The following is a 20,843-nucleotide window of genomic DNA, read 5'->3' as shown; positions in this document are numbered from 1 at the left end:
ATTCTTAGAGGCAGTGTCTCTTTGGACAGCATCTTACTACATTCCTTCTTGTCCTTAAATTCAGTTTCAAACATCCCTCACACTATTTCCCCCCTTACATCTTCTTCAGAACACATTAAAGCATATTCCACCAGTTTAACTGGACTCCCCATTTTTCCTCTCGTAAGTCTCTACACTTTTTCTATGCTTCATGCATCCTTATGTGAGTTTGCTCCTTCAGTGGCAGCCTCTGTTGCAGCTTATCCTATCAGCCACTCTATGCCATATATCTCTATAATGGAGATATACCACAGACACAAAATGTTTTCATTTGATCACATTCTTCTATGCTCACTGATGTAACACAGGGAGCATTATGCTTATGATCAGCTTTTATGCCAAAGCAATTGATTGATTTGAGTTGCCTCAGTTCCAGCTTGCCATACACTCTTGAACTACTCTTTGTCTTACCAAGAATAAAAAAAAAGGGTTTAACAGAGAGTGAGAGTGAGAGTCAGATCCAGATGTTTGGGAAGGAGGCTCTGTCTCATGACAGGCATGGGTCAGGTGTGTAGGTTGTTGCAGGTCTCAGGTGCCTGGCATATCTGAACAAGGCACCTTTGCTGTCCAGGCACTCTCAGAGCCTGACTGCAGGGTGGGAGCCTGTGGGGAGAGGAGAAACAGGGTGGAGATGACCTGCTGGCTACTGCAGCCCCTGAGCAGATGAGTACCAGTCCTTCAGGTCAAGGAAAAAAAAGAAAGACCAAAATAAATAAATTGGCTCCACCTACAGTAAACTAAAAAAACCCCACTATATGCATTCAAATTCACTAGGAAAACAGGATTTCAATATTTCTTGAATTTAGAGTAAAGTCTCATTATATTTTGCTCTGACTAAACTGAACAAAAAAAGAAAATCAATAATTTTTACAGTCATAGTGCCTTGGAATATGGATGATACTTATTTTATATGTGCTGTACATAAACAGTTGTTTCAAAATACTGTCTAACAGCCTTTCTCTGGTTGTTCTCTTTGAGTCAATGTCTCAAGAAATACATTTGCAATACTAGGAAATCTCCATTCACTGACACATGTAAATGCAAGCCTTAGTTTCAAATACAAAATCTTTCTTAAAAATTAATCTTGGGTAAACGTTATATATAAAAATAACATTAAATGCTAGTTAATTATCCGAAAGGTCTTTTTAAGAACTTATTTTTTCCCCAGGGTTGGGAAATTATGAAAATTCTAATAAAAAGCATTTGCACAGCACCACATACACCTCTGCCATTCTCACAAAGATATGCATGACAGTAATCATACTGCTGAGAACTCAGTTCTGTTAATGAGAGAAGCAGCACAAGATTAGTTCCTTAGCAGTCACTTACTTATTCAGACATAGTTTCTGAAGGATGAGCTACTTCAGCATTTACAATGGTGATGTCAGCATCTCTGTTACCTTTCTTATATCTGTGATATTTAAATCTCTGGGACCCCTGGCTTTGTGTGGTGTTGGTTCATCTTGCTCACCTGGCTGAACCTAGCCTGGGGTTTTTTAACTCTTCAGTACTGTCACTTTTATGCCATGTTTAAACCATTAACTTTATATGCATGGCAAATTTACTTTTGCCTCCCTCACTAGCAGAGTCTTATCACCTGGTTTCTTCAGTAAACTTGTGCACATGTAAATGTCATGTACTCTTGTCTTGCCTTCAGGTGTCTGTTCTGACTGTAAGCCAAATATTTTATAATCAAAATATGCCAGTATCTCATTTCCCAGTAAAGGGCTGGTGATAATCTAAAACCCAGATAAATATAGTTTCCATAATAATGCCTGCTTTTTATTTTTTTTATGCATTCTTTTTTTATCTACAGAAAGAAATATATGTGCTAAGTGTAACACCACTCAGTTGTATTTTCTATGTTTTCTGAAGGACTACAACTATGTCCATTAGCTCCATTGTTTCTTAATTTTTAGTCTTTGGACTGCAAAATTAACCTTCCAAGTGAAAAATCATTCAGTGCTATTATTGCCAGTCTTGAGAAACTGGAATCATAACTTTGAGAGAAAGGCAATGGTCTCACTACCTTAACGAACTAATATATGACCATTTTGCAGCAATATCTGATCAGAATGTGTTTCACTGGAATGGTATTCCCTGTTAAAGTTTCCACAAACTGAGCTTTTTTCTAGGCTTCAAAAACAAAAGGGAGAGTAAAATGAACCTCAAACGGGATTAAAAATAGAAAAGTGAAACTGAAAAATTGTCAGAAATATAATTCAGTGAGATACATCTCGCTGAATTTTAGAAGAATTAAAGACTTCTACAAAATTTTAAAACAGGCAAGCCTCAGCAACTTGCTAGAATTTTTTCTTTTTTTTTTTCCTTTTTTGAAATATTCTTAAATACCACACAATATTTAAGGGCATGAAAAGAAACCTCAGAAAATTACAAAACTCCTGATTTTCACAGCTCAGACAAACCTATTGTCATTGTAGTCAGCATGCTGCTATTATGCACAATTTGTGTGCCACAGTATGATGACTGAGTTAATTAAAAGCTCTTGTAATAACCAAGCAGTTAAATTGCAATTAGTGCCACACATGAACTTTACGGCAGTTTGATTTTGCTTGGTGAGATTCCTTAGAATGTCTACTTACAATTACTAACAGTTTGGAAAACTGGAGCATTACAAACCTTTGTATTTAAACAGGACTGCACAATGATAGGAGCATCACATCAATAATGGTCAGACACTGTCCTCTAAGTTCAGACGCTCACTATGAGAAATCGGTCACATTTTTTGTTTTGGTTTTGGTTTGTGGCTTTTGCTCTTTTTTCCCACTATACAAATGGTTCTTTCTACCTCATCATTTCTACTGAAATTATTTTTACATCAAATGACTAAAGCAAACTGAAAGCTTGTCCTGTGTTGCACTTCAAACTAGATTTTCCAAGTCTCAGTAGGCTCAAGTTTTAAATGCCTGCATGGACTATGGCCACACTGATGCCTCACAGGTCTGGGAGACTGGATCAATCTAGCTAACACTTGACACATACCCCATTTACAGGAAATTCTAGAGATATATACACATATGTATCAAAAACTTACACTGTTTGCTAAACTTACCAAAACAATCATGAAAGAGTTAAACATAAAGGAAAGAGCAATTTTCAGACTCCTGGTTCTGGCTCCCAGCTAGATCTGAGTAAAAGCTCAAGAGGTGTTGTACCCAGAGAGGTGTCTTCTCCCCTTGTCCTCTATGCACAGCATAGTCTCAGTGACTAGCTAACCCATAATCTGATTTTATTTAATTCATTTTCTAGTTAGTGATTAGTCTGGTGGCTTTCAGTTCTAGTTGTCTGACCACAGATTTGCCACACTTCTTACTGTTAAATCTCCCCAAACACTTGTGAGCAAATGGACAGCTGAACTCTAAAACAAAGCTAGAATGAATCATCAGGCTGGTTGGAAACACAATGGTTACAAATAAAATTGTGGTTAATTTTATTTTCTTTTGTAGAAATACACAATAGAATTCTTTCTTTTAGAAACAGATTCTTGACGAGTCACCAGCATTTCCAGCACCAGATTACTAATCAAACTACCAAACATATTGATCAAGGAAAACAATGCATTAAACTATTATAGTTTCCTTGGTTTGTTTTATTTCATCTACACCACGAGAGGGAGCATCAGCATTTCAGTATTCCCAAGCACTTCAGCAGCCTTCTATTGGTTTTGGGGGTTTTTTGTTTGTTTTTTTTGTTTGGTTTTGCTTTGTTTTTGTTTTGAAGAGTTGCTCATTTAATGTCAAACTTTTGTTTCAAAGAAAAATGCATTTTGATATATGAGATAATCTCTCCATGCACATGGCATGGGAGATTAAAAGTATTCCCTATTGAGACAAAATCCAAGGTTTTGAAAACAAGGAGATCAAGCATGAGGTACTAATATCTATTTTTCCTTCAGAAAAGGAAAAATGCTGATGTGCGGTTGTCTCAGGAAAGAGTGGTGGAATACCACCAGGGTTTGCAACCCAGGAAAACCATGAAAAAATTCTGTATTATTTTCTTTACTTTCTCTGCAAATTTTGTCTTCTTTATCTGTGAATACTTGACTCTAACAATATGTCTCAGACATACAGAAATAAGCAAGTTCTGGAGTTACAGTGGCAAATAACAAGTTTCATACCTAGGCTTAAGCATTTTACAGAATTTGCAGGAGACGTCCGTGACCAGTGAAGAGTATAACACTTTGAACAAAAGGCAGGAGGAGAATTAGAGAGCGAAGATTACACTTAGAATAATGTCTGCTCAAATTACTAAACAATTTATAATCCCCTGCAAGACAAATCTTAAATAGACTTGCCAGCTAATGATATTTTCAAAGAAATTTTATTCAAAATGGGAATTGAAATTTCAGATGATACATGAAAATGTGCAGTTATAATTTTCCAATCATATATCCAAGAGAGATAGAGCTGGAAGTGGTTTCAAGCTCAAAAAGGACAAATCCAATTCAAAGAAAACTTGTGAAATATAAGAGTTTGTATCACATGCAACCAGGTGGTATAGAGGAAAAATAAATGTAAACTGCAGATGTACAGAATGCACACGCACCAGCAAGGCAGTGGTACCCTCCTCAGGAAAAAAAAGAAAGGATTACATATTGAAAATATAAGTATACGGAAAATTATACTTTTATTATATAAAAAAATACAATTTTTGATATATAAAATACATATATCTATATATATTCTGTGATACATAAACTGAAGTACAACTTGGAGATACTGAACTAATAATTCCACTTTGTTTGGCACTATGAAGCACCACTGCCATGGGGAAATGCCCCATCCCTGGAAGTATTCAAGGCCAGGTTGGATGGGACCTTGAACATCTGGTCTGGTGGAAAGAGTCCCTGTCCATGGCAGGGGTGTGGAACTAGATGATCTTTAAAGTCCCTTGCAATGCAAACCATCCTGTGATTTTACAAAATCTTCAGTAAAGATCAAGGAAAGAAACAAAAATGCAAAGAGTTTGCAAATCAGCTTTTTATAATCAGAACTTTTTCATATGGTTTTGTAAAAGACTGCTGTTCAAGCTGTTGGATTCTAGGAGCCACAGTCCCCAGCTTTCACGATTGAGACTCATCTCCTCCTCCTACCACTACATTTATCAAAATCGGTACTCCTGTCCAAGTTCTTGAGACTGTTTTCATATCTTTTCAATGTTTAATGATCTCTGCTTTCCTTCATAATTTTGCATGTTAGGATTGCAAAACGAAATCTAAGAGCCCATTAAATATGAGCTTCTTAATATACTTTTAATTTGTGTCTTCTGGTCTTTAATTACTAAAATTGTAAATGGTTTTAATTCTGCTGCTCCATTCATGAGGGATTAACACTCAGCAAGTCTGGCAGTAAAAATAGTTTCTCCTCCTGAATGGAGCTGGAAGGGAAGGAAATGATTTTTTTTTTTTACTTTAAATGACTGAATGTCAGGGGAAATCCTAATGTTCTCAGCCAAGTTACCCTGTAGCCAGAACACAGCACTGCCAGTTCAAACTCTTCAAAGGCAGTTCAACAAAAACTGCTTCTTATGAGAGGCTGCCAGCTCTCCTGATCCAAGTCTGCTTTACTGGATGCCAAGGTGTTTCATTTATGTTCAGTGAAAACACTCTGTGGTTCTTTTCTGAAAAGAAATTTTATAAAACCGGCAGTAGCCCTTTCCAAAGATCAGCTGCTTGTGTGTAGGTTTGATGGATTTATTTATGCTTTCTTGTGGTTCAAATATACTTTATTACTCCTTATTTCTGCGTTCCCAGCAAGTACAGCTCTGACACAAGAGAGCTAACATCTCGCTGTCTTGTAGGACACAGGCAGAACTGTTCTTTAAATCTAGGTCTAAGACTATGCAGGGTCACCTGTGTAAACCAAAAGAAATTCAGTAGAAATGTGATTGTCAATGAAGGCAGAATTGGGGCTCTATAACCTTTATCAGGCATGCAACTCACTTAAAAAGCATATTACAATTTACAATACATAAAAAATTAGTGAAAGCAAAACAAGCTGGCTGCATCAGCATATCTGCACAATGTGTTTACACTTTATTGCAGGCTGCAATTTATGTTCCAAAATTGTGAAGAGCAGTGCAGTTTTGTTAGCAAAATTCTGTAACAAAAGTGTGTAAGTTAATAAAATCATGTCCACTTAAATTAACAGTCATAATGCATTATTTCATTTAGCATAAGGCACTGTCGGTAACTCTGTATAATTGGAGTGTCACCTTTTCATGTTAACAAGAGTCAAAAAACATCAGAAAAAAGGAGGGAAAAATCCACTACCTAGTTAGTATTTCAGAGGACCTACATGTTTCTTCCCCATTCCAAACTGCAGCTTATGAGATCAGTGTTTCTGCTTCCTGTATCTGTATATTAAGTGTTTCAGTGCCTCCTCACTCTCTTCTTTGAACCTGGGAAGAACAGTTTTCTTTGAAGATCTTTTGTGACATACAAGACAGTCAGTTATTCATACATGTTCATATCATGTCAGGGACCAAAATAGTCCAAAAAGCTCATTTGCTTCAAAATCTCTGGATTTGCCCTCAACAAAGTTTTTCTCTTTCATTACAAAGGGCTGGTAGTGATTTAAAGGCCAACAGAGATACCAGAAGTCTGCTCAGATCAGTACTTGTCTTTGTGAACAGTTACTCTGTTTCACAATGAAAAACACATACACAGCTTACAGAAAGGATTGTTAAGTGTTCTTTTACACTTGTTCATGCCTTCTACTCAGCTTTGGGGAAGGAGAGAATAGTCTCCTTTCTTCTCTTTTTGCAAATATGAAGAATCAGATTGCAGCATTTTCAGCCTCTTAGAGAATCTTCTTTACCTTCAGTCCAAATGCCCAGCGGGCACATTGAGACAAGCCTGCCATTGTGCCAAAGCAGAGTCAGATATCTACCACATCACCTAAACCCAGAACGTGATGGCAGCCCAGACTGCTTACTGCACATTTTTCAGACCTCTGAGCCCCCATGCAGTCAATTGAAAGAGAAAAACCATTTCAGATCTATGCATTTTGCCCAAATTTTGCCTAATCTTCTGTTATAAAAAAAGACAAAAAAAGGGAAGGTATATTAAAGATCCTATGCTTTCCTGACATAACAGATCTCAATCTGAAAAAAGAAATGCAGCAACATTGAAATGTAACATAAGAATCAAGTAATTTTAAATTGTGAAGCAGGCTTGTTCAAAACACATTAAATACCAATACATAATGCATGCCATGATATATTCCTACATTATTTACTTGGCAGTCTAGATTGAACATACCTCATGTAAACCTGCACTACTCAGCATTGCTTGCCAAAGCCACGCATGTGTGTTGATAATTGTGAAGGGTTGGACCTGGCTAAGAATCAAAGGCCCACCCAGCTGCTCTCTCACTTCTTCCCCTCTACAGAATAAGGGGAGAGAAATACGAAGAAAAAGACTGCGGGTTGAGATAAAGACAAGGAGATCACTCACCAATTAATGTCATGGCCAAAACAGCTTGGGGAAGACTAATTAATATATTGCCAATTAAAAAGAGATTACAATGGTGGGAAACAAAGTTCAGACTAGAAACACCTTCTTCCTATCTCCTCCCTCCTTCATCTCAAGGTAAATCTCATTCCTTCATTTCCAGCTCTTCTGTTGCCCTTCAGTCCCCTAGGTGCTGCAGGGGAGTTGGGGCCTGGGATTGTTGTCAGTCCGTAACACTCTGCCAGTGCAACTGCAGCCCATACAACAAGTAACTCCACCCTAAGAGAGACAGGGGAGGAATCTGGGCAATTTGGCAAATGAATTTTAAGAAAGCACTTTTCAGAAAAGTGTGAGACGTGAACTTGACACTGGATTTGAACGTCTTCTCACCAAAGGTGAGAAATAGGTCCTCTGTCATTTCCATAAATGAAAGGAAAATTGGAAAAAAAAGAAGAGGAATAGAAAAGGATGCATCTTGAAAGTGGTACCAAAAGCTGAGACACCATATACTCAAATGCTGAGAAGCTGAGCAACATAGCAAGTGATTTTGTTTAGACAGTCATGGTTTCGTGGCTTCATGTTTGCTATTATGTTTAAAAAGTTCTTGACAGAAACAAATGCTTCCAGTGTTTGCCACACATTTCCCAGTGTATCATAAACCTTAAAATAAAAGACAAACAGGGTATTACCAAGTGTATGTCCAGCAATGTGTATGTATTTTGTCTTTCCAAATTGCATTTGGGTACAATGCCTGGCTAAATCAAAGGAGCAGATCATACACCCATTTTTCCACAATCTGTGCATAACTATGCATGTATTACTGCCTCTGCCAAAATTATAGACATGATTTCAAGCCCTGTTTTTACACATTAGAAAAAAAGTAGACCAATTGCAAAAGGACGTAAGTTTTGAGGATAATCCAGCAACATCAGGCATACAACTGCCATTCCAACACACAAAATGCGCTGAGCTGTGATTACCACAATTTTTATGTTAAATGTTGTAGCAGATATCTTCTTGTTATTGGATAAACACTGATTTCAGTCACAAAAAAACCAGCCTAGGGACTTGTACTAATATATAGTGTGTGGTATAGATGCCAGAAATAAAAGTATTACTTCAGACCTCAGTAAATGCAAGCTAATGGAATATATAGAAAGGATGGATCAAACCAAAAAGATGGAAGAGCTGTCCAACTGTGAAGTATGTTGAGGTAGGAATAAAGCCCACTATTTAATGAAAACAACTTTTCATTAGTTAGAAACAAGCCACAAACACTTTATTTGGTGATTTTCACTTTGTTTTCAAAGTTCTCCATTCTCTTTTCTGATGAACAAAACCCAGTTTAGCTTCAGAAGAAAACTTTCTGATAGATGCAAGGAGCTTTTCCATGATAAAACAATGGGGAAGTGAAATACAACACTACAAGAATCTGAATTTGATGGAGGTCATGACTGCAATAGTCTTACTTCATGCTACATTAAAAAAATGACAGATGCATAAAAATGTATATGAAAAGATGTATATGTATATAAAAGATGTATATGCCATCCTGTATTAGGATGTAGTTTTTCACAACTACAGCTGGATGCGTATCTGAATGCAGAGAAAGGAAAGGTAATGGTCTTCAACTCAGTGTTAGCTTAGATATCAAATCTTCTTTTCAAACAGATTTGTATTAGACTTTAAATTCCATTACTGTTCAGCAGTTTTCACAAATCAGTTTCTATTGATCTTGTGAAGTAATTTAAATTCATCAATGTATCGAGTAATTTAAATCCAGCAATGTAATGATGGCACAGTCATATGCCAAAAGCTTCAGGCAGAACTCCACAATTTTATTCCAAAAATCTACTTTGCTGAAAATGGTAGGGGTTTGGGATTTTTTTGGTCTTTTTTTAAAGTATGAAAGAAATATATGGCAAATGGTTTACTTGGGGGTTGTCTTTTACAGATTGATAATGGGAACCACACACACTTGCTGAAAGTTCAAGGAATACAAAGCTGAGTCCAGATAGATAGTTTGGTGACAGGAACAATATAATTAGTTTTCCTACAACATCAAATTCAGGCAGTATCTGCGCAATCTCTAAACCAAAACTCATTTCCCCTCCTTACAATAAAGTGTTTCCCTCCTAGCTTACATCAATACCACCACTTCTCTTGAGAACAGAAGTACTACTGTTGAGATACAGCTTGGCTCCCAATTCCTTTGAGAACCTCCAGGCTATCACTCCATTGGTCTCAGACTTTATCACCCTGTTGTGGGGAATTTTATCCATGCTTAGAGGTTGTATAAGGAGCAATTCATCCTTTTGCTTTGACCAAAGATCTGTCAAATAAAGAGACAGTGCATATAGACTTGTGAAGATTCCGTTTTAGCAACATGCTTGCATGGCAATGTTCACCAGCCACGAGATGAAGCCAATGCCCACATCTTGCACTAGAAGAACACCATGAACAGGATATGTTCCTGCCTTGTCCATGATGCCTGTATGCTGGTCCTATCCTACTGCAGCTAATGAGTCGAAGATGGCTGGCTCCTCAGTAAGAAAATTCCCCTGATGCAGTCACCTTCTAAACCATTTCACAGAATCACAGCTTTATTTCATAGGGATTTTTTGAGGTTATGTAGTCTAACATCCCTATTCAATCAGGGTCAGATACAGCTTGTTGTCCAGGTTCATGTCTAGTTGGGTTTTGAAAATTTTCAACGATGGAAACTCCACAACCTCTCTGGACAACCCCTTCCATGTAATTTCATGGTTTTTGATTTCTGCCCATTGCCTCTTGTCCTCTCAGTGAACAAGGCTGAAAATAGCTTGGCCTTTTCCTCTTCACTGGCTCATAACATGTATTTATACACATTGATAAGATTCCCCCTGAGCCTCTTCTTCTCCAGGCTCAAGAGTCTTATCTCTCTCAGCCTCTCCATATATCGAAGATGGTCCAGTCTCATATCCGCCTTTGTGGCTGGACTCGCTTCAGTCACTCCATAACTTTCTTGTACTGGGCAGCCCAGAACCAGACAGAGCACTTTAGATGCAATCTCAGCAGTGCTGAGGAGAAGGGAAGGATTACCTCCCTCAAACTGCTGGGAACACTTTTCCCAGTGAAATCCAGGAGGCTGTTGGCCTTCTTTACTGTGCAAATACATTTCTCATGGTCAACTTGGTGTGCTCCAGGAGCCTCACACCCTTTCTTCCAAAGCTGCTTCCCAGCCTCCAGCAGCTATTGATGCATGGGGTTATTCCTCTCCAGGTACAAGACATTTCATTTCCCTTTGTTGAACTTCATGAGATTCCCCTCAGGCCAATTCTTTAGCCTGCCAAGGTCCCTCCGAATGGCACAACCATTTGGTGTATCAGCTACTCCTCCCAGTTTTGTATTGTCCGCAAACTTGCTGAGGGTAAACTGTTCCATCACCCCAACCATTAATGAAGACATTAAAGAGTATCTGCCCCAGTATCACCCCCTGGGGGTCAGACAACTACTGACTTGCCTCCAGCTGTACTTTGTGCTACTGATAACAATCCTCTGGGCCCAACCACCCATCCATTTTTCTGTCTTCCTCACTGAGCATTTTGACAGTTTATATTTAAGGATGTTGTAGGAGACAGTCTCAAAGGCTTTGGTAAAGTTGAGGTAGACATCATCCCTTCCTCTAACCATATCCTATCAATCTGGCTGCCCTATCAAGGGCATCAAGTAGGTTAACCATTACTCCCAATCAACTTCTTCATTTGTTTGGAATAGTTTCCAGGATTAGTTACTCCATTGCCTTTCCAGGGATAGAGGTAAGGATGACTGACCTGTATTTTCCTGTGTCGTCTTTCTTACCCTCTTTGAAGACATCACTTTATTATAGCAATTCTGGTTGTTTATAGCTAGTTAATTCTAGCAAAAATAACCAGTAAGAAAAATGAAGTTCTAAACACAGTCTACTAAATTCTTTCTGCTACCATTCTATGCCACAAGAAAGATCTTGCTTTCTTTCCAGTATTAGACAGCTGATAAAAAAAAAAAAAAAAAGACAAAAGTCTCTTTTAATAGAATATAATTATGCCTATTTTTTAGAAGACGCGTAATTTAGGATTAGACTGACATGAAAGGACTTGAGAGCTTCCAGAATTTTGATATTTTTATCTACAACTGTTTGGAAACTGTTAGAACACAGTGAAGACACAGTGCTTTTGAAAATCCCATTCTGAATTTTTGTAGGCTTATAATACATACAAAAGTACATACAAGAATTTTACCACACCTGTAGCACAAATTTCTCAGAATAAAAATGAGGAAATGTCAGAATTTGTGTGATCTTATTTTTTTTATGTTGTGTTGCAAATTCCCACATTTTTATATGGATATGTGTCTTTTGGTATCATGGTCACATACTTCATTTTCCTTCAGATCCCAAAATCATCAGTGCTCAGAATAGTGAATGAACAACGAATCAATATTCTTTTTCATCTCTTTTATTCAATATTAAACTCAGACACCACTGATCTTTTGGGAATCAAGAACAATACTTGTATGTAAAGTTTACAGGGAAGATTTAACTACAAAGCCCTGTGAATTTTCCTCTCCTCTCCTCTCCTCTCCTCTCCTCTCCTCTCCTCTCCTCTCCTCTCCTCTCCTCTCCTCTCCTCTCCTCTCCTCTCCTCTCCTCTCCTCTCCTCTCCTCTCCTCTCCTCTCCTCTCCTCTCCTCTCCTCTCCTCTCCTCTCCTCTCCTCTCCTCTCCTCTCCTCTCCTCTCCTCTCCTCTCCTCATCTCCCCTTTTCCCCCTTTCCCCCTTTTCCTTCATCTCTTGCCTGACCTCAGATCCATTTCCCCTCCTCTCAGATCCTGTTTGTTCCACACCAGTGAACCTCTCACCTGCAGGTTACCCAATGTGTGGCAGCACAAGCCTTCAAACACCAAAACAAAACTATGGCTAAGAGCACAGACACTCCCTCAACCAGCTTGACTTTCAGCTGCCGGGGCAGCACAGAGGGAAAGGGGTGGCAACAGAGAGCTGAGGAAGGTGCCAGAGCAGGACTTGGACAATCCAGGGTGAGACTGGCTTAAACTGCTGTTGAATCACACTGTAAGTGACACAAGAGGCTTCCATGGCCTGGGGCGGTTCCATTAATCCATATATAAAGGGAATGGAAACATGCTCTCATCCTGGGGATGGTAGGCTCCATCCATACCAAAACTTTGTAAATCTTGCTAGAATCTCTCTTTGTCCTTCTGTCTTAACATTGACAGTGGTTTGGATAACAGCATGGAGGTGACATGAAACAATTCATTATAACTTGTAAACAAATTTCCATGGGTTTTTTGGTTGTTTTTTGGTTGTTGTGGTGTTTTGGCTTGGGGCTTTTTTACATGTATGTACAGCTTAAAAGTGTCATAAAGTTCTTGTGCATTCATCAAGCTGTACAGTGCCCTCCAAGGGGATTTCCTTGGCTATACACAAGCTCAGAGACCAGCATGTGGCAACTCAAGCCGAGCACAAAAGCAGCACAGGATGATTCTGCAAAGTGCTCTATAACAACGGGTACTTTCAGCTGCTAGCCAGTGTGTAAGAACTACATACCATCTTCTTCAGGTTATCCTAATAATGTGCACTTTTCTTGTTTTTTATGATGCAGCTCTCTTAAACCTCTATTACATTACATCTGCATGAGTATTCCTGGAGATGTTTGCTAAGAAATTTCTGTTCCAGCTAAAAAGCATAGGGTACAAATAGGGTGAGCAATACCAGTAGATAAATGGACATATATAGACTTCAGGAACAGAAGTGGCATTAAATATATGACAATATGTAGGTGAAAATACATAAATCCATGAATAGTTGCACCACCCACACATCTCCTCTAGACTCTGCAGAACAGCATCAAATAATGCACAGGTATTGAGATGACGAACGGGTGCCGCACTTATTTTTCAGTCAGCAGAGCTGTGGGAAGCAAGAATTAAGGGCGATTTTGAAACTGGAGGAAGAAAGGGAAAAATGAATTCCAGATGGAGACAGAGCAGCACTGCTCTGCTGACCCAAGCAGAAAAGGGAACAAGCTGCAAATTACTAGAAAAAAAAGAGTTTTGTAAAAGAAAGCCATGCTATACAGGCATTAATGGTCATTCCACAGACACAGAGCTTAGAGCATGAACATACATCAGATTTAAATATTCCTGTGAAGTGTTAGAAAAAATCCTTTACATATGGTTATTTACACAAACATACCCATGAATGAAAAAAAACCCGCACAACTACATATATCATTAAGCAGGATACACTGTAGAATCTCACATTAACACTTGCATAATTATATATGGTACTTCCAAACATTTAAATTTTTTTTTCTCTGTTCACTTCTTTAAAATTCACAAAATGTAATGGAATTCTCTTTTAAAACTGCAGAGACTGCTGCGTGCCTACGCAAGCCATTATTTGCTGGCTCATAATCATCTTTTCCCTGTCTGTTAGAGTCACTGATGCATTAATTGCTTATCAAAACTTGAAACAGTTCATGAGTCACTCTGAAGATAAATAAATATTAATGAGCCAATTTCAATGGAATTCATGTCCTCTGCCTCTTAAATCTGAAAGACTGTATTTATTACATGTCAGAATTAAGTCCTGATACCTAATAAATGGGAAAATATGAAATATACTGACTAGATCACTATGTTTCAAGGGATCATTGCATTATAGTCTTATTTGACCAAATTAGAGCTCAAAGAGAGAAAGGACTGGTCAATTGTAACAGAGAAATTAGGTGAAAGAGATGTCTAGGTCTGGTGCAGTTGGAGTCAAAAATGAAGTATGTGGGTTTTGAAGTTGAGAAGTGATTCTATATCAAATGATTTTAATGTAACATTGGTAAACACATGATCTTCAAACAAACACATTGGCAACAAGTATAAGAAATTTTAGTATTCCTTACATTGAATGGTGGAAGGGGAGTAGGAAGGCATGTGTATTCAGGAGTGTCAAAAAAAAGCACGTTATTTTGGATCAATATGGATTTTTCATTAAGCAAAAACACTAAGAGTAGGGCTCTTCACACATTCAACTTTTTACTAAAATTCAGTGCAATATACTATTCTGGAGTGTAAAACTTTCATTTTGAAAACCTGAGTGTGCTGAGAGATTTTTAAGTCTGGGCCAATGACAATTCACTGTTGAAAATCCAAGTCTAAAACTTTTCAAATTAAATGACCCAGGATGAAATTGGAAACACAAGTCCGTCCCTTGAACCTTTACTTGCTTGTTCTAGCTTGTTCCTGAAAATGATAGGCAAAAAAGATCCCACAGAAATCAAAGGAGCAACAGGGAATATCCCTAAGAGGCAACTGTAGATCTCAAATAACTTGGGAATTAGAGAGATATCAGTGAGCCACTTTTGAGTCAAACTGTTAGTGAAAAACCCTTTTCCAAAAAAATGACAGCTTGTCCCAAGGAATGAGCAGCAGGATATTATGGCTCATGTAGCTGGCTGGTATAAAATAGAAAATTTGTAGAAATGAATGGTGTTACTCACTGATTGCAGCAGGATGAAGAACCCATTTTATCAGACTCTGGGTCTTAGTAAGAAATGAAGAATCCTCTATTTATTATATTAGGTCAAGCTGTTTATTGTCAGAGGTCCTATCAGCTTCTTAACAGAAGACAATGCTTTAACTTCAGGTAATCACATATTGAGGCAGTCCTAGAATTATTACTGCACCTCAGCTGATGCCACAGCACAGGGACACCCTCTTCAGACCTGTGTGTACTATCAAACTAAAGGCATCTCCCCAAACCAAGCTGTCAAATCCAGCACTTAACACAGAATATGTCAATGTCACTGAAGCCTGCATGTAAGAATACAGAGAAAAATACAATTATGCAACATATTGTGGATTAAATATAATACAGGAAAAATTCAGATTTTAGTACTTACCTTCATAAGTTAGCATATATACCAGCTTTTTTTCCCTGAAGTGTAGTTAAATAGTGTGCACTTTCCATAGCAGTATCCTAAAATTCTTCACTTCATGCATTTAGTTAACACAGCTGTCATACAACTTGTTTTTTCTCTTAAGTGTAAGGAAGGACTTAATTTCTGTTACAAATGAATTGTGCTGCTTCCTCTGAAATGTACAAAATTATGGAAATAATATATGCAAAGTCATAGGTTCCTTAAGGCAGGCCACTGATATCTAAAATAAGGATTGTTTACATTTATCATTATGTGCACACAAGACAACAATGAAAAAATTTTCTTACATTCATGAAAAATATTTTTTGTGCTCATAGAAATTGTCAAATAAAGCTGAACTCAGATACAAATGTGCTCCTCACCATAAAAATGGCCAAACAAATAACAGCTATCAGTGATACTTTTCCTACCGTCATGTTAGCCCCAACTGCGGATAAAACCAGCGTCTTACCTGCTCAGATAATTCTGGCCCGTTGATCCGAGCCTGTACCAGAGCATCATTAACAAGTGAATGGAAGTTTAGCAGCACGTGCTCAATGCTGTATGCTCCGCTCATGGCTCTTGAGAGCTCCTCCAGGGACTGGATATACCCCCGCCAATGGAGATCAACTTCTGCTACGTCAGCCAGGCAGCCTCGGATGATGTTGAGGCAGTAGCCCATGCAGGGCTTGCTCAGTGTCAGACCCTGGCAGTGTGGGCAGTACTGCATTCTCAGCAAAGCTCTGCTGCAGTCTTTGGAGAAGTGCAGGTGATCTGTTGTATTGATCACTTCAATCCCCAAATTCAGAGCCTGCAAGAAAGTCCGGCTGGGTAAGAGTGCTCTTCCCATTTGTCCTATGGCCTTTTCGGGAATGTTGCCGAAGGGCCTGATGTCTCTTCTTGCCACTCGGAGGCACTCCCCATATTCCAGTGAAATGTCAGTTGGACCAGGGTTCAACACATGGTTGTAGACTACTGGAAACAGGGTGTCAAAAAATCTATTCACAAATTCCTCTGTGCTAACGTCTGTGCCAAATAAGAAGAGTCCAACATCTGTGAAAAACTCCTGCACAGGCACAGTAGCCTCAGCAGCCATGTTTCTATATGCATTGCAGAAAAGGGTGCTCGTGTAATTCTCAGCCAGTCTGATAAGCATTTCAAACATTTCTGCAATAAATCAATCAATCAATCAATCGATCAGTCCTTATTTTTAAGGTTTAAAAAAATAAGAAATTAGAGTAAGAAGTTAAAACAGTTACATTACGACAACTTATATATATCCCAAATGAATTTTTGCATTAGAATTTTTGACGAGACCAACTTCTCACAAACTGTGTCAACTGTCTTTTCTATGTAGGGAAACACCTTACAAGTAATGTTACAACACAATTAATAAAATCCATGTTTTCTTTGCAGGTTACATTAAACACAGCCTAAAAAAGATACAACAGGAAATAATTGTAAGCTGAGTTACTAAGTTACAAAATACAGCAAAGTCCTATTTCATCTGTTTATGTATATAAACACATCAGTTCTCTCATCTCATGACTCATTTTGCAAGTTGCAATAAAAAGCTGAATGCTCTCAGTAACTCCAAGTCATTCCTGTTACCATCCTAAATTGATGGGCAAAATTAACATTAAACAATATAAGCAACTCTTCAATTCTATTAAAATTTAACTGTTAAAAGACCAGTTTTTATTTCGTGTCTTCCAGATGAAGCAGATGGACCAAACACACATGGGAACACGATTTTAAATAGGGCTGTTTGGTCTGGCAATTGGTGTGGTCAAGAATTGCATTCCTCAGGAACTGATGGATAATCCCTCCCTAAACCTCAAGAACTGCATAATGAATAAAGCCTGAGTGGACAAATCGGCATTTCACGTGTTAGGTGGTAATCCTTAAATACACTGAGTAGTGTTTAATAAAGCAGTTAAAAGTATACCAGAAAAAATCCTCTCCTGACTTGATCTATGATTTGCAGGTAAGAAAAAATGTCAGTTTTCAAAACAAAAAATGAATGTTTACATTGAGGAATTCCCTAGATCTGCCTGAGAAGGTTGCACTTCAGGAAAGGCAATGAAGCTATATATGGATCAAAAAGACACTTAGCTCAGAGTTGAGAATAAAAACACAGAAACACATATTACAAATATTAACCCATTTTATACACTGAATGGCTATGACTCAGTAACTTTTACTTCAAGTTTTACAAGTTTTTTAAGACTTTTTAAGACTTTAAGACTTTATTTTTAAGACTGTAAAAATAAAGTAAGGAAAAGCATGAGGTACAGTTAATACCACCTAAACAGTGATGTTAAATACAGGCAGAATCAAATAATGTCAAACAATGTCAAGCAATTTCTGAAGCAATCTGAAGTCTGCTGGTAAGTCACTGACTGAAAGGAGTAGTAGAAACACCAGAATAAATGTAAAAAATACAAGACTGGCAAAACCGTATTTAATAAATATCTATGCATAAGTGCCTTATATTATGATAAAAAGTTTATTCAGTTCAGGTCAGTGAAAGGATTCTTGCTGACTTCAGTGGGTTTGAAACTACATGCTTTGTGAAAACATCACAGAGAAAACATATTAAACTGATCTGCATATACTTCGTATTCAGTCTCTGTTTTCTCCAATAAAAACAAGATACATGCTTATAAATCAAAATCATTGCTATCTGTCTCAGTTTTGTACTTCACACCACTCTTAAAATTGAATTTGCTGTTCTCTTTTCTTAACTAGCATTCACATGAGTAGGGGAAAAAAGTGTTGACAGCTCACAGTGAAGAGTCAGAAAATGCTGCATCCCACTTGTCTGGTTCTTGGGGATTTTATCGTTACGTCACATACATATATGAACCTCTCCTTAAGTGAGTTTCACCATAGTCATTCATACATGCCAAATACCACAGTGACTCAGCAAAGGGATTAATTTGTTTCAAAAGTCAGACTCCTGAAGTCAGTACCCTTCATGAAGCTATGTTGCCACCAATGGAGACCTACTCAACACAGAAAAGCCTCTGGGGTTTATCCAGTGAATTAACATGCAGAAGGTGCCAGCTGAGTACCTCTGCAGCTCCCAACATCTCCACCAGCCCCTCATGCCTCATATCTGAGCTAGATTCTTATACAGATATAGATCTATAAACAAGAGGAGTGTGTCTTCAACCTCAGTACCTCATGTCTTGTACCCGAGACACCTGCACTGCACCCCATGTCAGCAGGTGTGCATGCATGTATGGGAGACCCATTTCCTTCTGGAGCAGCAAATCAGGCACAGCAAACCAGACAGGGTAGATCAAACTGATCGAGATGCCCACTTTAAGGCACCTGAACCAAGGATGAGATCTCCACCAGCTATAGAGGCAGTTTGGACACCCAGCTACCCTGGAGGCACAGATACATGGGAAACTAAATTACAGCCCTAAATATCTAACTATATTGTATCTCATTTTTACTGGGAGAAATAAGGAATGCAAAGAACATGCAATCCTACTACAGAAACTTCATTTAGTTGCCTAAGAGTGTTTCATAGCATTTTTAATGGTAGATGCCATTTTTTATTTGCCTGTCCAAAAGGGCATATGTGTTCTGGAAGTCTTGTATCATATCTGTAAGCTCTTTATGGACATTTTGCATTTAAAACTGTACTAGATGGCTGTGCTGAGACCACTGAATTAAATTCTAGATATCTAGCTATCACAAACTTGACAACCTTTCATATAAAATCCTGGAGCAGCTCAGAAGAGCAAAGACAAAAATTTAAGTAAAATTGATCCATGGTTGAGATGGCTTAAAAAATAAAATGTGAAGAATATTAAAGCTTTTTTATTAGTACTTTTCCTAGATGGAAACCATAAAGTCTGTGGTCTAAAATGTCTGTTACAATCCATGGCTGCAGTATCCTATTACCAAGAGCACAAATATTAGTTGAAAGAATAAATCATGCCGCACATGGGTAATCAATAGATTTTACAATGTGGTCTAAACAGTAACAAATCTCCAATATTGAACTATATTGCTAGCGCCTCAGCAACCCCCAGATGAACGAGTACAATAATCAACTACATAATTTACTGACTATTTCTGCCTTCTAAGCAGGATATGATGATACTGGCCACTTGTGTTTGCAATTCTGCATCATGTTGTTTAATTGTCATTTTATAATTTCTTACAGAATTTGTTAATCAGTTTTTTTGTACTGGCACATTTTCTACTTTATAACCGTGGCTGTTGCAGAGATTTGTTTTGCTCTCAGCAAATTTGCTGACAGACAGCAAATCAGACCTATGTTTACTTTCAATATTGAATAGGTTTTGTGAGTACCTTACGATGGCAATCTATGTCATTTACAACACATTCTGATACTTCAGAGACAAATCAAGTTATACTGGTTCAATACTGCAAGCTGTAGCAATGTGTTTATCTTTTAAATCTATGGGCTGACACTAACATAATCAGCATTAATTATTCAGCAACATAAAAGAAGTGATGAGTTTTCAATCACTATAAATCTAATACATATAAAATACATTTTAAGTATAACTAAGATGAGCTAGACAAGCTCTTTTTATTCTTATCAAATGATTTTTGAATCTTCAGGGTCAGTGTCTCTTATCTCCATAATTTATGAGATCTTCATATTAACTGCTATATAATATCCTATAGATATTTTATGTAACCCTACTGTTAATAATGTCTAGTGTTTACCACAGATGACATATCGATTTTTTCTTTGACAACAATTAAAATTATTGTTTGTATGCTTCTATATCAAAATTCAGGGTTGTCAATATTTTAACCAATTAATTTTTTGAAAGAACAGTAGTATTTCTCTTCCTGATTTTACTAAGAACAAAACACAAGGCCAGGAAAAAATGTACATGAGAACTTGTTTGTTTTATGTATAGCATTTATTCAGCTGATACTTCATACCAGTGTATCTAAACATTATTTTTTGATAATAGTGTATTTAACAAAGTGATTACAAAGTGATGTATAATAACTATTGCTAAAGATCATTGCTTTAAAAGATTTGCTCTCTTCCCTTCCTTTAACCTTTCTGCTCCTGAGAGTCATGGGTAGCTCTAAATTATAAAGAAGTTCCAAGGTAGAAATTAGTCCAGTGGATAAATGGCTTTAAAATAAAAATCAAAAGTACACACATGCCTTGTTTACTAGAACAAAGAGAACAAAATAGAAATCTAGTTTTTTATTCCTGGACATTAATCAGATTTAACGGAAATATTGCAAAGAATGAAACAGAATTTGGATTAGATTTTAAATCAGCTCTGCAACTCTCATCCTTAATAGTTTTGGCAAAGTGTCTTTATACTATAGGTACCTTATACAATAATTTGAAATAAATTTC

At 37.5% G+C, this 20,843-nt stretch overlaps 1 protein-coding gene across 1 annotated transcript in view; it reads right to left on the bottom strand.

The window, feature by feature from the left end:
* The window catches only part of GPC5 (glypican 5), a gene marked incomplete at both ends in the record, with an annotated part of 614,716 nt that overhangs the window by 499,028 nt on the left and 94,845 nt on the right, over positions 1-20,843 (bottom strand). Inside the window, one exon of the mRNA XM_082277454.1 lies at positions 15,936-16,630. Within this exon, the coding sequence (XP_082133580.1) occupies positions 15,936-16,630 (695 nt within the window). The remainder of the gene's footprint in view (positions 1-15,935; positions 16,631-20,843) is intronic.

The sequence above is a fragment of the Coloeus monedula genome (assembly GCF_965178545.1).
Source record: "Coloeus monedula genome assembly, chromosome: 3".
NCBI classification, from domain to species: domain Eukaryota; kingdom Metazoa; phylum Chordata; class Aves; order Passeriformes; family Corvidae; genus Coloeus; species Coloeus monedula.
Note: the sequence above shows the minus strand (reverse complement) of the source record. Positions and strands in the feature narration are given on the sequence as shown.